This window comes from Apium graveolens, chromosome 6 (assembly GCF_009905375.1).
Source record: "Apium graveolens cultivar Ventura chromosome 6, ASM990537v1, whole genome shotgun sequence".
In the NCBI taxonomy this organism is placed as follows: domain Eukaryota; kingdom Viridiplantae; phylum Streptophyta; class Magnoliopsida; order Apiales; family Apiaceae; genus Apium; species Apium graveolens.
In genome coordinates this window covers 10,735,820-10,754,504 of record NC_133652.1, presented here as the reverse complement: position 1 = coordinate 10,754,504, position 18,685 = coordinate 10,735,820, and the positions used below count along the sequence as shown (strand labels likewise).

Sequence of the window (18,685 nt, the reverse complement as noted above, 5' to 3'; positions counted from 1 at the left end):
TAAATAATTGTAAAGTAATGGAGTTTAAAATTATAATTTATTTATTCAAAATTAGAAGAAGAATATTAAATTTTTATAATTATAAAAAATGCTAACGGCTAATTAATTTGAAAAAGATATTGACATTTAACGATTTTAGATAATACCTTTTTAAAAAACAAGTAAATTGTAATTGTTTCATATAATTGACACTATGTTTTTATTCAAAACTTTGTGAATGAAATATTGAACCCCGCACAATTGTTTGATTTGATAAAAAAATATCCCATATTGTAAAAACTTAAATCACACTATTTGTCATGAAAAATCACCAAATTATACTTAAATCAAAGATCTCAAAAGATTAGGTAATGTAAAATGTTTAAAATTACTTTAATATTTAAAAATACAATATATGAATAAATCATGTAAATTCACTCAATTATATGACTTGATATTCCTTTCTTGAATAATTTAAAGAAAAATGATTAAATTATTTACATAGATTATTGCATTAATTCTTTCATAAAAAATAAAATTATTATAATTTTAAACTAATATTTATGACACTTTAAACGAATTTATAAATTTTTGTTGGGAAAAATAATACAAATTATTATTATTAAGTTAGTATTCGAAAAAAAGTTGAAATCATTAACGGACATGACTAAACAACGATTTAAATAACGTTATATTAGTCTTTAAAACAGAACACAACATATACATACATCATGCATAATATCACTCAACATGCTAGACAACGATTGAGAATAAGCTGCTTTCAGTGACATATTTCGTATACTTTATTTAAATTATTATGAAATATATACTTTATTTTTCAACAACACTACCAAAAAAGGTCAATAGCCAATTGCTTGAAACTGGTGTCTAAAATGTAAAAAATCGATGTATTCATGGGTGTAGTAAAAGTCCATATTTTTCACATGTGAAAGACAATTATAATACATTGTTTCCAGATAAATAATTGATGTATTATAAATACCAAGACATCAATTAGTAACCAGTGTGAAAAATAAAAAACAATGTCAATTGGCCATACAACAACGTTTCTGTAAATTAAAAAGACGTGTTATGCACACACCAAGACATCAGTTATTGTCTGATGTTTTTATCAAATTGGGGGAAACCGTCTCCGTCTTTTTTTTTTGGTTTTTTTAAATAGTAGTTTAGACGTCGATTTTGTTTACAACTAATGTATACAATCTCTTTTAACCATTATTTCCTAATTTACGGATGTTAAAAATATCTTTAACATCCGTCATTTTTTATAGCGATATATATGAGATGATGTCAATTAACTATTTTCTTGTAGTGCAAAACCTGCACAAAGTGAAAACTCGAAAATTATACGTAAATTATATGCAAATAACACGCCCAATATTTCGAAATATAGCTATATAATGACCCGTGCCTCACACAGGTTATTATGCTAGTTTCACTAATGAGATATTTTGATCTTGCATTCAAGTTTATTCATCTTTGATTATTATTTAAAGTATTTTATCAATTATATCAATTCATCCATTTTTAATCGATTAAATTGATTTTTACCTTGACAGATTAATAAATATCAATAATTTATCTAATTTCAGCAAACTCATATGTTAATTAAAAAAATTACAGGCCTAATCAAAAGTGAGGGGAGTGAATTTTTTTTTGCAGACGTGTTAACATTATGTGTCATGTACAAACATTTTTTGTACTTTCATATTTTTTTGTCAAAATTCGCAAACCCGAACCCAACCCGGTCCAGTTAACAATGACTAATTTAGTGGACATTAACCTGAAATTAATATATTTGTGTTAACCTGTCTCAGATTGTAAATGAGTTAATATGCTAAAACATAATTGAACTATTACCTGACTTGCAGTTTAATAACTAAACTCAAAAAGTTTACGGTCAACTCATTAAACTGATAAAAACTTGTATTTAGGTAACCGAACTCGAAAAAATTCAATCAACTTGATAAAAAATTGTATTTAAGTAATTGCCATTAACATTTACTAACAGAATGAACGGAAGTTTATTCAAATTTCTTAAATTCAATAATTTATAAATTTTATAAATTTTGTAAAAATGATAATTTCAAAAACTTTATAAATTTATAATTTTTTTAAATAAGTACGTAAAAAGCAAACTAATTGATTTATTTAAAAAAACTAATTGATTTAAGCAAAAAAATTAGCATATTTATTTAGAAAAAAATCAAATGATGTATTTAGAAAAAAAACACTAATGGATATATTTAGAAAAAAACTAATATTGGGAAAAAAGTTAAAAAAAATTAATTGATTTATTTAGAAAAAAGAAATGAAAATAACTAACTGGTTTATTTGGAAAATAAATAATACAAAATAAAAAATTAACGAATTTTGTTAAAGTAAAAAATAATTTAACTTTTGTGTAAATTTTTTAATGTTCACCGACTAAATTGCAAGTTAAATGTAGTTCACTACTGATTCGTTAGCAAGTTTTTTGAGTTCAGTAACCTACTCGTAAGTTGGTGATTAATTTAGTGATATTTTATTCTATTAACCTTATAAACAAACAATTCCTAATAAAAAATATTAAAATAAGTGAAAATATTTTTGAAAGTACAGTAAAATACGTTCAACATCAAAATAAATATTTCTCATGTTCTTTGTATTTAGGAGAAAAAGTTATAAGTTTTATTAAAATATTATATATTAAAAGAATTAATTTAATCATTTCATGTATTTCATTCGATATCTAGTATCGGACAAACGAAACCCATCATAAATTATATTCCTATTTTTTAGTATTCATATATCAAATATTTACAATCAAATGTCAATTATTCGTGTTTTTCCTACAATTTCGTACAATATTAGGTATGTGGGGAAAAATTCCAATATTTCTTTTTTGAATCAAACATTTTTAATTAATTTCATCTCCCCCAATTCCAATCCCCAATTCCCCGTCCCATCGTTTCGTCATTCCTTTTCTCTCTCTCACACACAATTCAATAAACCCTAATCTCTCCTGATCTCTCTCTATCAAATCTCTCTCAATCATCAGCACCAAAAAATGATTAATTAATTAATCACCGTATCGAATCACTCAACTTGAATCGCACACTTGCATAATGTCAGACTCTTCGATGTCTCGAGTTACTATCACTCTCGGTCGTAGTGGTCAGGTACAATTTAATCAACTCTTGCTTTATATATACACATCTATACACACAGCTATACACACACATATATATATATATATATATATATATATATATATATATGAATGTTTGTTTTTGTTTGTTACAGGTGGTGAAGAGAGCTGGAGCAGTGTTGGAGAGTGCTTATACGGATCCAATTCCATCGGTTGGTGCTAAGAGATCTGTTCATGATAGACTCGGAACGAATGTCGAGCTCAACAGTAAAAGGTGTTTTTCAGTTATATTTTTAATCGTTTCGTTTCCGAGATGTTGAACTATGTAGTTTATCCGTGTAGTGGTTTGTATGGAGGTTTATGATGTTATTTGTCGTAATTTAGTGTAATGATTTGTTGTTGCGAAAAAATGTAGCGATTTTATCTTTGATTTGTGTTGCTAGGAGACTGTTATATAATAGTTGATTATATCACGAGTATGTTTGATTCATTAGAATAGATAAGTTTATAGTGTGTCAGTGTTCCGTTATTTCACACTAGAGCATCTCCAAGAGACTCGGTATATTCATTATATCTACTTATCTATTTTTTTTATTATAATTATTAAAAACAACTTGGATTTATAAGAGCATCTCCAGCAAAGGCACCTCAAACATAGATGCTGGCATCCTTATTGGCTTTGGCTTGGATTGGAGATAATCCCAAGTTGAAATATATGAAATTTGACTTGAATTGTACTCCAACAGTCTCCTAAATGGTTCCTTAAAAGTTAGGACACACCTCTCATTCATTCTTGAAAGCACTAGCCTTCGTAATTTTTTGTTAGTGGAATTTGAACCTAGTATTATTTTATTTATAAGGGACAAGTATAAGGAGTACTGTCGGAGTTGACATACAGTATAATATCCTAAATTACCAAGAGTCATATTATTTTTAATGTAACTGGAAAACTGTTGGACTTGCTCTACTGTTACTTAGAATTGGATTTGGACTCTTAAATTGAGAAGAGAGACTCTTAGTTATTTTGAGGATCTCCGGGAGGCTTTTTATGCAAGCTTTTAAATTAATAGAAAAGATATTTGTTCAAATGAAAGCTACAAGAGACTCTTGGAGGCTTTTTAAAACTTTAAGAGTCTCTTTTTTCTTCTCATTTTAAGAGCTACTAGTAGCTCTTAACTTCAAATTTATTAAAAAAAATTCATGTTAATGAATTCTTGCACAGTTGTCATAGTAGAGTTGGTTTGTTAATAAATTATATATATATAAAAACCTAAATATAAAGAGCAATGTTGGAGTTTGGCACATTAATCAATGTCATAACTTGCTAAAAGCCATATTTATATAATATTTTTAAGAATCAACTAAGACACCCCTGGAAATGCTTTTACATCTTTGATAGACTCTTAAAATACTCTCAAATATAAATAGGATATCGACTTTTAAAAATTTAATGTATATTCATCTCCAACAATACTCTTTATAACCATTCCCTATTTAATTTTAAATTAATAAAGTACAAAAGAAAGTGGAAGTGGACAGAGAGAGGGTTTGTTTTATTAATTTAAATATAAATAATAGGTAAGAGTGGGAAGTAGTTCTTAAAATTGAGGAGAGAGATGATATTTTTAGTGATTTTTAAGAGTCACTAATAGTCTCCTAGAGCAAAAACAATCATCCATTCTCATATTTACAGAGTCAATATGAAGATTCTCTTAGAGGTGCCCTTAAAGAATCAATAAGAGCCTTTTGGGGCTACATTAGAAGCACAAAAAACCTATGCCAAGATTCTTAAGTTTTAAATATATCCAAATAGACAATCTACATCAGGATACAGATCGAAAATTTTCTGCAACATTATTAGACAAAGTTGAATAGCATATACAAAGGGCTTTTATGTTTTGAATTGCATTGGGATTATATTATAAAAGTCTCCCCTGCCCCTGTATCTCACTTGGTCAGATTTTGTTATTAATTTTGTACGTTGAGCATTTTAAATCTGTGATTGTGTGCCTTACATTTTGTCATGTTTTTGGGTAATCACGTTTTTTAACTTCACATATTTAATTAAAAGGATATGTCTTTATAGATTCGATGTACTTAGAGTTTCAAATGGATGGATCACGTATCATTGTCCACCATAACACCTAAATTAATGTTACTGACAATATTGCTACATTCTAGTGACTGGATGAAGGGAACCCGGGGACATGGATTTCATATAGATTTGTAACATCTTCTTAGTAAAAGAACACCTTTTGTGTTCGTAATTATCTCTTGATCAGCGGTAGAGTAGCCGGATTAAATTAGATCTTATGTGATTTGAATGTGGTAAGCAAGAATGCAAGGATACTAGGAGATATGTGTTCCTTAGGTTAACAATTCTTGAGATAAGTTAGGCTGCGGAAATTTTCTCTGCTCCATATGAAGTTAGGGGTGTATAAGCTGAATTTTATTGTCGGACTATCCGCAGTTAAAGAGTTTGGGATTTTTTTAATTGGAATTTCCATCTGGTATGTATAATACGTCTACAATACCTTTTGGCAGGCATCGAGGAAACGATAATGGTCCAAAGTCGGCTAATGGTGTGGACGGTAATTAGTTTCCTCAGAATTACTGTATGAAATTTGTTTCTTCTTAATCTCATTATAATGAATTTGACTAGATGAAGGTGTGCCTCTTCGCAAAGATGATCTCCGTTACAAAATCATGCAGAAAAGCAAAAAGAAGGGAACTGAAGGTGACAGCTCGCTGAATGGAATTGACCTACGGGAAATGCTGTCAAGGCAAGCACGACCTTCAACGAGTGTAGGCATGCAGAAGCTCATGCCTGAGGAAATGAATGGGGGATCTAACATGCATGAAAGAGGTGAAGTAAGGCAACTAATATCTGACCCAAGGGGTGCTAGACCACATATGCACGAGGACCGTGACACTAGAGAGCGGCTGCCTGAAACAAGGGAGGTTAGACAGAGGATTCCGGATTTGAGGGAGGTTAGACAGAGGCTGCCAGAGGCTAGGGAGGTTAGAGTGCAGGTGCCAGAGATGAGGGAGGTTAGAGAACGGATGCCTGAGTTGAGGGAGGTTAGAGATCGGATGACCGATATCAGGGAGATCAGAGCACGGATACCAGACAGAAGGGAAGTTCGAGAGCGTATACCTGACAGAAATGAGGTTAGAGAGCAGATTCCGGAGAGAAGGGAGGGAAGGGAGCGGATGCTTGAGGCAAGGGAGGTTCGGCAGCGCATGCCTGAGCCAGGGGATGATCGGCGACACATGCCTGAGCCTACTGGTTCTAGCATACTGCGACGTGCACCTGCTTCAAGGGGTGTAGATGCAACGCCTCAGATAGATTCCTTTAGAAATTCCTATTCTCACTTGACAATGGATCGTTTAAGGCGAAGATCGCCAGATCGCGTTTTAGTTAATTCTAGAGGCGCCTCACCGCCAAGGAGTGTGGAAGAACTACGGAGAAGGCAGTTAATTCGGTCATATGATGATGGTAGATCAGCTGCATTTCTGGGTAAAGACAGTTTTGAGGTTCCTAGACCCCTGGGTGCTACATCATATAGGACAAATTCGTCTGTAGAAGCTGGACCTGCAAAGCGAGTGGGACCTACGTTAGCAGCACCTTCTCCACCTGGTGTCATTATGCATAGAAGTCCTTACACAGTAAAAGCTATTTTTTGCGCTCTCTTCTTTTTTTTGGAAATGATTGTTACTAAAATGAACTTCGGCAGGTTAAATGATTTAATACTATGTTCCTTTTCTTATTGGTTCCGTTGTTATGTAGGTTAATGAACCACATACCGTTGACGGATTTTTGCGCACATTGGGCTTGGAAAAATATGCAATCAATTTCAAGGCAGAGGAAGTACGTAGTGTCTTGTGACCTACTATTATAGTCTAGTAACTTACTAGATAATAGTTTTTCTCATTTAAAAATTTGGTTTATGTGATTGCTTTTTCATTCCACAAAAGTGTTGGGATTTAAAGTTAAAGTACCGCATTTGCAAATCTTAGCATTTGGTCGTGGATTAGACCCACCAGTCAGTCGTCCATCCAATTTGGGACAGATTTGAATGCTATGTGAGTTGCTTTTGATTAATAGAAGAAGTTAATAATAGAATTTTTTTCCCAAATCTTTATCCGAGAATATATTGTTGTAAAACTTCACTAGATGCATTTGACCCTAAAGATTCACCGTTACAGTACCCAAATTTTAAAGAAGCCTCTTAATATAAAGCATGAGAGTATTGAATTTAATAGGATTTTTGTATTAATTCATCTAATATATTGTGCATGATTATGCTTTAAGCAAGTATTTTATGCAAGCAGTGGTTTCAAACTGTGGCAATATAGATTTAGAACAGTTTTCGTCTCTATTTGGCTTTCTTTCCCAAATTGCGTACGTGTGTGCACTCTGCATTTTTTTTCCTTCATGTAAGTAAAGTAGTACCAGATATAGCTAATCAGTGCAGTTTTATAGAGGCATATCTTATATTTTTTTACATAATTGGTGATATGATGAGGAGCTATCTCTTGTGATGTTAGGAGCCCTTCAATATGTCAGGAGAGCAATTAATTAGTACATTTATCTATAGACTAGTTGAGAGGGGTTAGAACTATTATAAGCAACTTCAGAGTCTGAAGTCTTTGCATATAATCCGAGATAACTGATGTCACCTTATTGAATTCCTGAAGCTGTTCAGGTCAGGGAAGTAGTTTTGGAAGGGTACAGTGTAACTAGTATAAGTTTCTAAATTATTAGAACATGTCAAAAATAACTTGGGTATGGAGTTTCATTTGTACTACCCAATTGGATATAGACATATAGTATTAAATATCTTTCAGGAGCACTTTACTTTTTGTATAGATTTCACTTTGCCACTGTCATATAGGAATATAGGATCTCTGTATGAAGTGTTGTAATTTTTGCAACATAGTTCATAATAGATCATATGGGTCTCATGGTGTTTGTGAAATTCATTAATGGAGGTCAGGAGTCTTTAGAAGTCGCAAGTACTATGATGCTCAGTTACATTATTGTTAATCTTTCTGGTGGTGCTGTTTATAAATTGTAGTCAGATTATGAACTTCGGAGACGGTGGCAATATTTATTTATTCTTCATATTATAATAACGTGGAATGATATTTCTTCTGCAACATCTCCCCCCTCTCCTCTCCCAGACTCTTTTTTTTTCTATTCTGTTCGAACCTGATGAGCTTTATTCTATAGGTGGATATGCATGCATTGAGGCAAATGGGAGACCATGACATGAAAGAACTTGGAGTACCTATGGTATGCTATTTTCGTTACCTTAAATTTTGAACTTTAAAATGCAGCTGTATTTAGTGTTTGCACGTGCCTGCGTTACAACTCCTTATGTTTTGAAAAAGCTCAAAATCTACTCTACGTGATTAGCGCTGCAATGATGTACATCTTCGTTGTATACATAAACTACCTCCGTTTCAAATTAAAATTATGACTTTTTGGCACGTTCGTTTAGACGTAAAAAAATAATAGTGACATTTGATCATAAATTTTAAATTATATTAAGATAAAGTCTACAACATAAATTTTAGTTTATATAAAATAAAAAATAATCTTATGTATAAGTATTGTTGTTCTTACATCCAATTATCCGTGTCAATCATCAGCCAAATTGCCTGCTGGAAACTTTGTTTAAGAAGATCCAGTGTTCCATGCGTCACATTTGAATCTTAATTGATATTTGTCCTGCTGGAAACACAGAAATTAGGTGAATGCCAGTCAGTCAGCTTTCTGTCGGAATGAGTTTACGTTATCAAGATGCCAGTTTGGAAAACCTCAAAATCAGTAATTTATGACTTCGAATGAATAAGTGATCCTGACAAAAAAAAAGTGTTGTATAAGTGATAAGTAGAGATATACTTATATGTTATATAAGTAGTTGGATTAATTTACTTTATAAATCGGTGACAAGTTTACTGAATGTAAATCAAAATATATAATTATTAAATACATTTTTTCTAATTCACGAGTTTTGAATTAGAAAAACATTTAAAAACATATTTTTATAATTTAAATTAATAAAAAAGTGAGAAAATCAAAATAAGTTGGAAAAAAGTACATCGTTTTTAACTTCTAACTTATCAACTTTTAAGGTATAAATTGTACTCATATTTTGGGTCGACAAACGCTCTTAGATTAGTTCTTACGTACAGTGATGTTTATATTGGCCTTTTTAGTAGGCTCATTGGTAAACAATGTTCCCAGTAGGATCTTATAAGCATATGGAACGGGGAAGAGGTGTGACACTGAATAAGTTATCTGCAATTTACAGCATATTACAGTAAATTAACAACTTAGTCTTGGAGTTTTTCACTTGTAAATTTAAAATACATATTGACTTATGGTTGCACTGATAAAGCTCGTGGTTGCCAAAAATGAAATTATGCTATCAGTTTGTGCTTAAGAGCAAAGAAAAAATTAAAGTAGCAAGTTCAATGCATGCACATCCTAGTGATTAGTGAACTGTTGGAAATTCTAGCTATATGATATGCAGCTTTAACAAAAATTGACCAGAAATAAGGGCAAGAGGGAATCATTTGCAATTTTTTTGCTTTGATTTCTTCCTCTCTATATTACTAGCCAATTTTTTGCTTAATAAAGAAGTGAATTTCAGAATTTATAATATTGGAGCTTTGTTGTGTGCATCATAGTCATTGATTACACGTACGTTAGGCTATCAATAAAGAAGAAAGTACGCCTGCAGTCTATTAGATGCTGTGTGAAAGATATTGCAGCACCTTTATATGATGCACTCCTTTCATGTATGAACTTTCTTTTACTTCCAAGTTCCAATGTTATATGATGTGTAGGGACCAAGGAAGAAGATTCTTCTCGCACTCTTGCCTCGTTCCAGACGGCCAATGTGATCAATTAAGGCAATCAGATGCAAGGGGGGTGGTGGAGAAGTCCTTTTTCCCTTTCAAATGCAGGCCTGCACCTCAATTCAAAATTAATTGGCTGTTGGATATCTGTTGGTTATTATCACAACGAATCAACTGTGGGGTGTAGAAATCTGTTTATGATCAGTTATTGCCCTGATGTTTTTTGTATGTCTCTGCTTAAAGTAACTATTCTTTACATTTCAGGGGAAGTAGATGGAAATTTTATTCTCATTATCTGCAAATTTGTCTTTCTATATATTCTATTTCTTTAGTATTTGCATTATTGGCGTCCGTACAAGTTCTCAAATTATAATCCTTGAGCAAATTTACTCTTGTAATGTTTTATTGTTCCCTCCTTTTCTATTGGCCTAATGTTATAGATCTGTTTGAAAGTGCTGATACTCTGTTCTTATCTGAAACATAGTTTTCATTCTTAAGAGCATCTGCTCAAAAACAAACAATAGGATATTATTCTGTAAAAATCGGTCCAACTCTGATGAGTACTCGGAAATTGGAGCTGAACCGATTTGGATTGAAGCGAGTACTAGGATGCTGAAAGTACTCGGAAGCTAGGCCGATTGCTCGGATTTTGAAGACATAACCGAGATCCAATTTTACAATTTTACGATCTTGATTTATAGTAAACAAAAAGCGGTAGGAAATCAGTTTGTTACAAATAACCAAGTAAGAATTAGGTTGCGCAAAGAGATTACAAATTCACGTGCGTTAGTATGTCAAAAAATTGCACATCAAGGACAAAATGAACGAGTAACTAGAATTGCTATGGCTAAACACTCTTGTAGTTTTTTGTCATTTTCTAGATACACAAGTGATGAAGTTCCTGTTTTAGGGGGTTATATTTTGGCTGGAGTTATTTTACGCAATTTTTTTGTATTTTTTATTGAATTAGGGGTTATTTTTTGTTTTACATGTCCCAACTGACTGATTGTAGCGTCAGGGACCCAGGATTACTTGAAATTTATAGGGTTTTAATTAAAAATCAACTTTTTTGAAATTTAACGGGTTTATCCTTATTGTTACTATTCGATTCTTTTTATTTAATTCTTGCTCGTCTCGAAATTATTAAGAATGGAAAAGACTTATTAGCTTACAAATTATAATTAAAAGATATATATCTATTATACGTATTTTACGCATAAATGTATATATATTATTCAAAAAATTGGGATCATGTGTAAGTTTTGTCAGGTTTATAGATAATAATTTTTTTCCATCCGGGGTAACCTATAAGAGTAAGTCCAATACAATGTTATAAGCGGTGATATTTTTATAATTTGAAAATTCAATTCAAAAGAGTTCTATAATTGGATGCAAATATGCATTTTTTTTACATCATCAAAATTAACCATAAATGATACTCATATTGGTAAACTTTTAATAAGATTTATGAGGAAAAGACAGAAATTAGTTAAATTTGAAATTATTTGATTTCAAAATGCAACTAATATTAAAATTAAAATTCTATTTTAATATCAAATTATACCAATGACTGTATTGTGATTTGTAAGCATTATTATGTCTCTACATGTCCATCAGTCCATGTGTTGGTTAAGTTGCCAGGTATGGTAGTAATGCAACTTTCAGATCATATTTCTACATAAAAAATATACGTCTCAAATATGTGGGGCTTGAGATTCAAAATGGAAAATTTTAAAAACCTCAATTTTTTTTCCCAAATACTGATATATTAGTATGTAATTATTATTTTTTTTAATAATAATTTTGGATATATATTTATTTGCGTCACAATTCAAAATTCGTCACATATTTTATCACGTTTTTTTTAATAAAAGTCCAGAAATTAATTTTGGACGACATAATACTACTCATTCAAAATTGCAAACTATCCTTTCTTTTATCGATGCCACTTACATCTTTTTCGGAAAGAAACATATTAAATTTTGTGAGATTAGGTAACAAATCTTCTTCATTAACTTAATAACCTTGAGGACAACCCTTACTTACTCCATTCATTATTGGTACAAGTCTTTTTCCTCTTCTATTATTATATTGACTTCCCATCTTTTATTTACTATCTTTTAATATACTCAAAACCCTATAATCATAAAACACTAAAATTTTAAATTAATTATCAAGTAATACAAATATCTCGAAATAAGAAAGTTGTTCTGCAAATATTATTTATCATATAATAAAAGGTAAAAAAATGAGACAAAGACAGCCAATGCCCCCAAATCCTCATGTGCATATAAATGTATCTCTCTATAAATGATTAAACCATATGCATTATTCTTTACTTTATTATATATTTGGTAGGAACTCAACTTAGATTCTCTCGTCGGTAGGGTGCAAATTGTATACTTACGCATACATAAAGGGCTTTTATTTCATATTAACAAACCCCAAGTCACAAATTAGAATAAGTCAGAAACTTCAGGGACTAAATTGAAATTTATTCAAATTTGAATTCTCAAGGTCTTATTACAGTCTTACTCTACAGTGTATTAGAGTCTACACACACAATACATAATTACATACACAACAGACAGAGAGAGAGAGGGAGCGAGAGAGAGAGAGAGTTGAGGAGAGAGATAACACATTCTTTTGTCATATATAAATCTCTCTCACTAACTCCAACTTAGAGAGGCTTTGTAATAATCTCCTATTTTCCCCCAATTTTAAAGTCTAGGGTTTGATAAAATTGACCCGATTTGAATTAGTTTAATTGAGGTTGAATACTCGGATATAATGACGAAATCGGAGAAGAAAAGTAAAGAAGGAGCTGAAAAGAGTGTGCGAAAAGATCCGTATGAGGTTCTCGGAGTCTCTCGGAGCTCCACGGATCAAGAAATTAAATCCGCTTATCGTAAATTGGCTTTAAAGTATGATTCTTTATTTAATTTGATTATAATTGATGTGTTTTTGTGATTGGAGCTGAATTAGTTTAAGTTGAGGTTGAATTTTTAGGATCGAATAATGTGTTTTCGATACTTGTGAATTTGTGATGTAAAGTTTGGATCTTTATATCTGTGATGGAGTGTACTGTTTTTTGTATTGTTTTAGGTTTTGTAGGATTTCTTGTTTGAAGTTGATTTTCGAGACTTTACCTGTGTTTGGCTTGACTTGAATGTGCACAAGATGCAAGTTAATGCTGCCTAGTGTAGTCGATAGAGAAGTTTAAATAACTATGACTAATTGATAATATGGTAGCTTGAGCTGACGGTAGTTAGTGTAGTACTTGCCCTATGTGTTTTCGAAATAATGTATTTGAATACAATTACCCTTTGATGCACAGAAAGAGATGGATTAATTCTAGTTTGTTATAGGTATTGAGCTGGTATTTTTTCAAGCCATTGTGTTCTTTATGTAGCATCTGATTATGATTGAGTTATTATCTAAAGGTACCATCCTGATAAAAATGCAAATGACCCGGAAGCAGCTAATATGTTTACGGAAATTACCTTTTCCTATGATATATTATCAGATCCAGATAAAAGACGTCTGTTTGACACCGATGGTTTTGAGGTATAATATTTCTTGATTGAAGTTTTTTTGTTAAAAACGAATTTTACTTTGTAGTGCCCTGCCAAAGTCTTCTCAAGTCATAATCATGAACTTTTTGGTGCAAAAGATGTTGTATTTAAGACAGTTTTCTACTCCACAGGCTGTTGAATCAGGTAACCAAGAAGTTGAGCTAGATCTTTCAAGTCTAGGAACTGTTAATACAATGTTTGCTGCTATTTTCAGGTAATTTAGGGTCACAAGTGTCTGTTTTATGTTCTAGTTTTATTTGCTGTTTGCCTCTACTCTCTTCTCTTTGTTTATTTGTCATCATAGTTCCGAAGCGATGTATCGTCATTTTATGCTATATTATTCACTCTTGTTCTGTACGTGTACAGTAAACTTGGTGTACCAATAAAAACAACTGTATCAGCAAATATCTTAGAGGAGGCACTAAATGGAATGGTACCCGTTCGTCCACTCACTCTGGGGCAACCGGTTTCTGGGAAAGTAAGGTTTAACTTGTCTTCCTGTATTTAATCACTGTCCATCCAGTCTCCTGGTCTCATTTTTTTTAAATTTTGTTTAAATTGCTTGTACAGGTTGAAAAGCAGGGTGCTCACTTCTACTCAGTTACAGTAACAGAACACGAAGCAGCTGCTGGGTTAGTTTGTCGAGTTCAGTCAGCAGATAAAAGTAATTTTAAGGTTTGTAGTAAGTGAATGTCGCATGCGTGTCTTTCTAGATCTAATATGTTTTGTGCATATCCAATAAACATTTGAGCAATTGTACTAAAGGTACAAACCATAAGCATGTACTAAGGGGTGGTGTGTTTGTGCAGCTTTTATACTTTGACCAGGAAGGAAATTCTGGATTAAGCCTCTCCTTGCAGGTAAAGTATTAACTTGTGTTGGTTAGCTGGTTAGCATTACAGAACATTCACACATCTGGCTTTAGGTCCATTTGACATGATTTTTAGCCTGCAACTTGTTTTGATGGTAAAAAATATGCACTATCCCTTGGCATATACTAATTGACTAGTATATACTTTATTTTGGCGCAGGAAGACTGTGTAAAAACAGGAAAGGTAACATCTGCTGGAATGTATTTTCTCGGGTTTCCTACATATCGCTTGGACCAAACAGTGAATTCGGTGAGTGTTGGATTCATTGTATTTTTTTTTATTTTAAGCAATGCTTTAACCTTCTTTAATTCCTTTAGCGTAGAGTTCCAAATGTTTAATTACTTCTGATGTTTTTTTGTTGAATTTGAAGCAGATGGCAGCTGCTAGAGATCCTGACACTGCCTTTTTTAAAAAACTGGATGGTTTTCAGCCATGTGAGATAAATGATCTTAAAGCTGGAAATCACGTATTTGCTGTTTATGGTAAGAATTACTGCCCATTGCAAACGTCCTGTTTAGGCTTCTCCCATGTGTTCAGTTTTTCAGGATGGCTATATTAACCGCCACTCTATGTTGATTATGTTTGTAGGTGACAATTTTTTCAAAAGTGTGAACTACACTATTGAAGTTCTTTGTGCTGCATCTTTAGAAGAAGAAAAGGCTAACCTCAGAGCTGTGGAAGCTCAAATTTTGTCAAAAAGGGTAGACATTTCTAGGTTTGAATCTGAATACAGAGAGGTGTGGATATTTATTTACCAAATGTATTGCTCCACAATTTCCTGGTTCCTCTCATTCAACTAGTATGTTGACAGGTTCTAGCACAATTTACGGAGATGACTAGTAGATATGCACAAGAAATGCAGACGGTAGGGTGAATTAATAACTACATATATAGCAGTAGTAGTTTTAGGTATTGCTGCTTACTCTTTGTTCTCAATGATTAATGCAGATTGATGAGCTTCTCAAGCAAAGAACTGCTATACAGGCATCATATACAGCTGTTCCAGCAATGAAGCGGGGTGGTAGTAGAAGCAAGAATAAGGGTGCTTGCAAGGACGGTAGAGAAGATGGTCAGGTTAGAGATAAGAAGGCTTCTATGAGGGAAAGGCTAAAGAAGAAGAAATGGTACCATAACATTTCTGTGAAGGTGGACAAGACGAAACCTTGTTAATTAGGTGATAATTTAATTCAACTTGGTTTTATATTGATAATTTTCTATCACATTTTTGCCACATGCCAAATTTCTTCTTTACTACTGCAGGATAGTGTAGGACTATTAAGGAGCTTTGGCACCGTTTGCGTGAAGCGTGTAGCTGGTATGCGCCTCCTTTATCATCGCAGTACTTCTATAATTGTACAAATTGAATGACAAAAAGAACTGAATCTCTTGACGGGATGCTTCATCAACAATGAAAGTCGAATCTAGGATCTAGTTGCAGAAGGATACGAGCAAATTTGTCAGCTCCGTGTATTGTAATATCTTCCTCTTTTTTGATTATTATATACTTTCCTCATTTTTACTTTTGATTTTTTTTTTCTCGTCTCTCCATGTACGCCAAACACATGTAAATTACCCAATTTATAAATGAAATTCTTTTCATTAATCCTTATTTTTACAAGTTTAATTTACGTTGGACAAAAGAAACCTGACGGCATTTTGGCACTAATGTTATGCTATAAATGTGATCATTGGTGCTTGCATTTTCCTTATTACATCTAAATAATCATGTGGAATCACTTTTATATAATCTTCTTGGAACATTTCAAATTAGAAAAACAATGTTCTTATGTGTCTTGATTGTGAGGGACTACGGGTTGAATAATGTGCTTTATCTATCAGCATTGTAGCTGAAGACATTGGAATGGAGATTGAAGTAGTTGCTTATATTGGCATAGTCAAATTGGTGTGTTGTACTTGTACATCCAAGCAAACTATCTTTTTGTTTGACTACTTGATCCACAGATTAGGTGTAATGACATACTTGACTATCAAATTGGTGTGTTTCACTTTGTTTTATTTTCTCTTTTTCGTTATTATAGATTTCGTCTCAAAACCCTATTAGCTCTGTTGGTTAAGAATTAAGACCATCCATGATTTCTTTCTCTACTAAGGCTAGTAATGGATGCTGAATTTTTTTCTTAGCTCATTATAATTACAAGAACATGTATAATATAATACTAAGGCGTGATAAAACGCATGTCAAAAGAACAAGTGCACAACAGTTTAGATGTAATTAGCAAGTACGCACATATATTCTTTAGTCTAATTACTTTATTTACCTCTAGTCCTGATGCCTGCTCTGTTGTCGCTAGAAAGGCTTTGTCTGTGTTGAGTAAAATTTATTTAGAACATCTGTTTGCCTCTCCATTCCTCTCGTCCCTACTAAATCTGATTATTTACATGGGGAAAACCCTTGATTCTATTCTCACATTGGATTAGTTGGCATAGCATCGAAAACATCACCATGCTCCTTATCTTCCCATCCTTTCCAGTCTTCACCTCTGTAGCAAATATGTTGAAGAAATATTTTGGTTTGTTTCATAAAGATCCAAGAAGGGCCTTTCCTTGAACCAGAAACAAGTGCTGGGTCGGAATCGTGGTAATCTATTATGTAAGTTAGTAAAATGCATGTTGTAAAATCTGCTCCACGTATTTGCATTGTATAAAGCAATTCCTGAATTTTTTTGTTGTAATCAGTGCATAGCCTACATAGCTCTTCTGCGTATTGTTGGGTCTTTGCTGGATCATTCCGTGACGTCTTGCTAAAGTTGTAGAATCTGTCACTAAACTGTGAGCAGTGGGAGATTCCTATTGTATGTGGTCCAATCAAAAAGCTTCAACAGGTCATGGATTGGCATGGTTGGCTTGACAACATCGTTTGCGATTCATTGAGGCTTAGAAGCATTCAGTCCGTCCTCCCAGGTATCACATTGTTATATGGACTGTCAATTAGTGCAACTAGGTCATTAGCTGCAAGGGGCTAGGATATTTGAAGATAAGACAATGCCAATGCAGGGGGCACTCTAGCCCGACAGCCTTCAGTGGTAGGATAGCTTTGCTGCTTCGCTCTCGCGGGTTGGTTTGCGGTTTTATTCATATTTTGACATGTTCTCGTGTTGTTGGCCTTTGGAGTCAAACTTTGTTTATTACGTTTTGTGTTTTTCTCTCTACGGTTGCTACCTAGTCTCTTTGCGATCGTTACGAATTCGTCTTGGTTATCAAGACAATGTGGGGATACATGAGAAGAAGATTGAGATTGGTTTCTGGCTTAATTTTCTCAAGATTTTGTTAAATTGGTGTTCAACAATTCCTTGGGGTAGAGTGTAAATTCGATCAGGAGCATCATGGTCGCTGCACTAAGATTTGAATTACCGCGAATCATTACCAGAAGTCCATAACCGAGGAAGAAGACTACAAGTCTGGAATTGATTTGATGGTGGCGCAAACATCAATGTTAGAGTTAAGAGTTAGATTGAGTCGCATCTAGAACTGAAATTTGAATTAATGCAAAGGGTTTGGATTTCAATGGTAACCGTTTTCCCCTTCAATAGTTGGCAATACAACAAGTTACGTATAGTCTCGAACAAATCAAACACTTTTTTATATATTGATGCACTAAGCCGGGGTATTCACGGAAATAACCTCTCTACTTCACGGTAGGGGCATGATTAAGTACATATCAGAGCCCGCTCTAAGCGGGATATACCGAGTACGCTTGGTTTGGTTACGTGGACATTCAGGAGCAAGTACCATTACTACTTGTAATAAGGTAAGAGACAGGAAGTAGTAGAAAAAGAAATGAGTATGATTCATGGCTTTTCATGAACACGTGAAATATTTAGTTAGTGAACAAACCTAGGTAGAGGAGGAGGTTGGTACTAAAACAAGTGTTGTGGAAGATAGAGAGATTTTAAGGATAGCATTGTTTTGACGTTTTTGTGCCCACACGAGTAAAGTTAAGCCCAGGTATGTAACAAGATTAGCCCAACTCAACTACTAAATTAATGTGGGCTGTGGGCCTGTGGTCCAAACCATTGAAAGAAAGAATCTGAATGTGAGTAAAATGAGGTACTCGGTAAAGAAGATGTTATTGCGACATGGCCCGTGAAGGTGACGACTGAGGAGCGACGACACATCGTATTTGGAAAGTTGACTGTGACATTTTATGTCCGAAACTCGAAATCTGATCCGGTCCGGTACTCGGTTATGTCGATTTATTTCGTTAAAATTTTCTG

The 18,685-nt window shown here is 33.1% G+C and overlaps 2 protein-coding genes across 4 annotated transcripts; both read left to right on the top strand.

Annotated features, from left to right (window-relative positions):
• The first annotated feature begins 2,903 nt into the window (after positions 1–2,903).
• Positions 2,904–10,430, top strand: LOC141664326 (uncharacterized). 2 transcript variants are annotated; one of them, XM_074470253.1, is made up of 7 exons: positions 2,904–3,161; positions 3,286–3,404; positions 5,675–5,712; positions 5,793–6,799; positions 6,921–7,001; positions 8,367–8,429; positions 9,992–10,430. In XM_074470253.1, exons 1-7 carry the CDS (start codon positions 3,108–3,110, stop codon positions 10,046–10,048), a joined length of 1,419 nt encoding a protein of 472 aa, XP_074326354.1. In that variant the 5' UTR covers positions 2,904–3,107; the 3' UTR covers positions 10,049–10,430. The 2 variants fall into 2 exon arrangements, with proteins under 2 accessions (XP_074326354.1, XP_074326352.1); XM_074470251.1 differs by having other exon boundaries at positions 2,906–3,161; positions 5,675–5,721.
• Positions 10,431–12,544: 2,114 nt separating this feature from the next.
• On the top strand, positions 12,545–16,053 carry LOC141668382 (chaperone protein dnaJ 16-like). Of its 2 annotated transcripts, none has more exons than XM_074475251.1 (12): positions 12,545–12,927; positions 13,447–13,570; positions 13,710–13,792; positions 13,945–14,056; positions 14,149–14,253; positions 14,388–14,438; positions 14,610–14,699; positions 14,821–14,932; positions 15,039–15,187; positions 15,262–15,315; positions 15,399–15,624; positions 15,711–16,053. In XM_074475251.1, exons 1-11 carry the CDS (start codon positions 12,794–12,796, stop codon positions 15,618–15,620), a joined length of 1,236 nt encoding a protein of 411 aa, XP_074331352.1. In that variant the 5' UTR covers positions 12,545–12,793; the 3' UTR covers positions 15,621–15,624; positions 15,711–16,053. The 2 variants fall into 2 exon arrangements, with proteins under 2 accessions (XP_074331352.1, XP_074331353.1); XM_074475252.1 differs by having other exon boundaries at positions 12,548–12,927; positions 14,824–14,932.
• The last annotated feature ends 2,632 nt before the right edge of the window (positions 16,054–18,685 follow it).

What these genes read in the sequence shown, in the direction of transcription:
- LOC141668382 (XM_074475251.1), top strand. Translation starts at nt 12,794, where the DNA reads ATGACGAAATCGGAGAAGAAAAGTAAAGAAGGAGCTGAAAAGAGTGTG. An exon ending in ATGTTTGCTGCTATTTTCAG is followed by an intron (nt 13,793 to 13,944) that starts GTAATTTAGGGT and finishes GTACGTGTACAG; the next exon opens with TAAACTTGGTGTACCAATAA. An exon ending in GGCAACCGGTTTCTGGGAAA is followed by an intron (nt 14,057 to 14,148) that starts GTAAGGTTTAAC and finishes TTGCTTGTACAG; the next exon opens with GTTGAAAAGCAGGGTGCTCA.
- LOC141664326 (XM_074470251.1), top strand. Translation starts at nt 3,108, where the DNA reads ATGTCAGACTCTTCGATGTCTCGAGTTACTATCACTCTCGGTCGTAGT. An exon ending in GTCGAGCTCAACAGTAAAAG is followed by an intron (nt 3,405 to 5,674) that starts GTGTTTTTCAGT and finishes ACCTTTTGGCAG; the next exon opens with GCATCGAGGAAACGATAATG. An exon ending in GTCGGCTAATGGTGTGGACG is followed by an intron (nt 5,722 to 5,792) that starts GTAATTAGTTTC and finishes GAATTTGACTAG; the next exon opens with ATGAAGGTGTGCCTCTTCGC.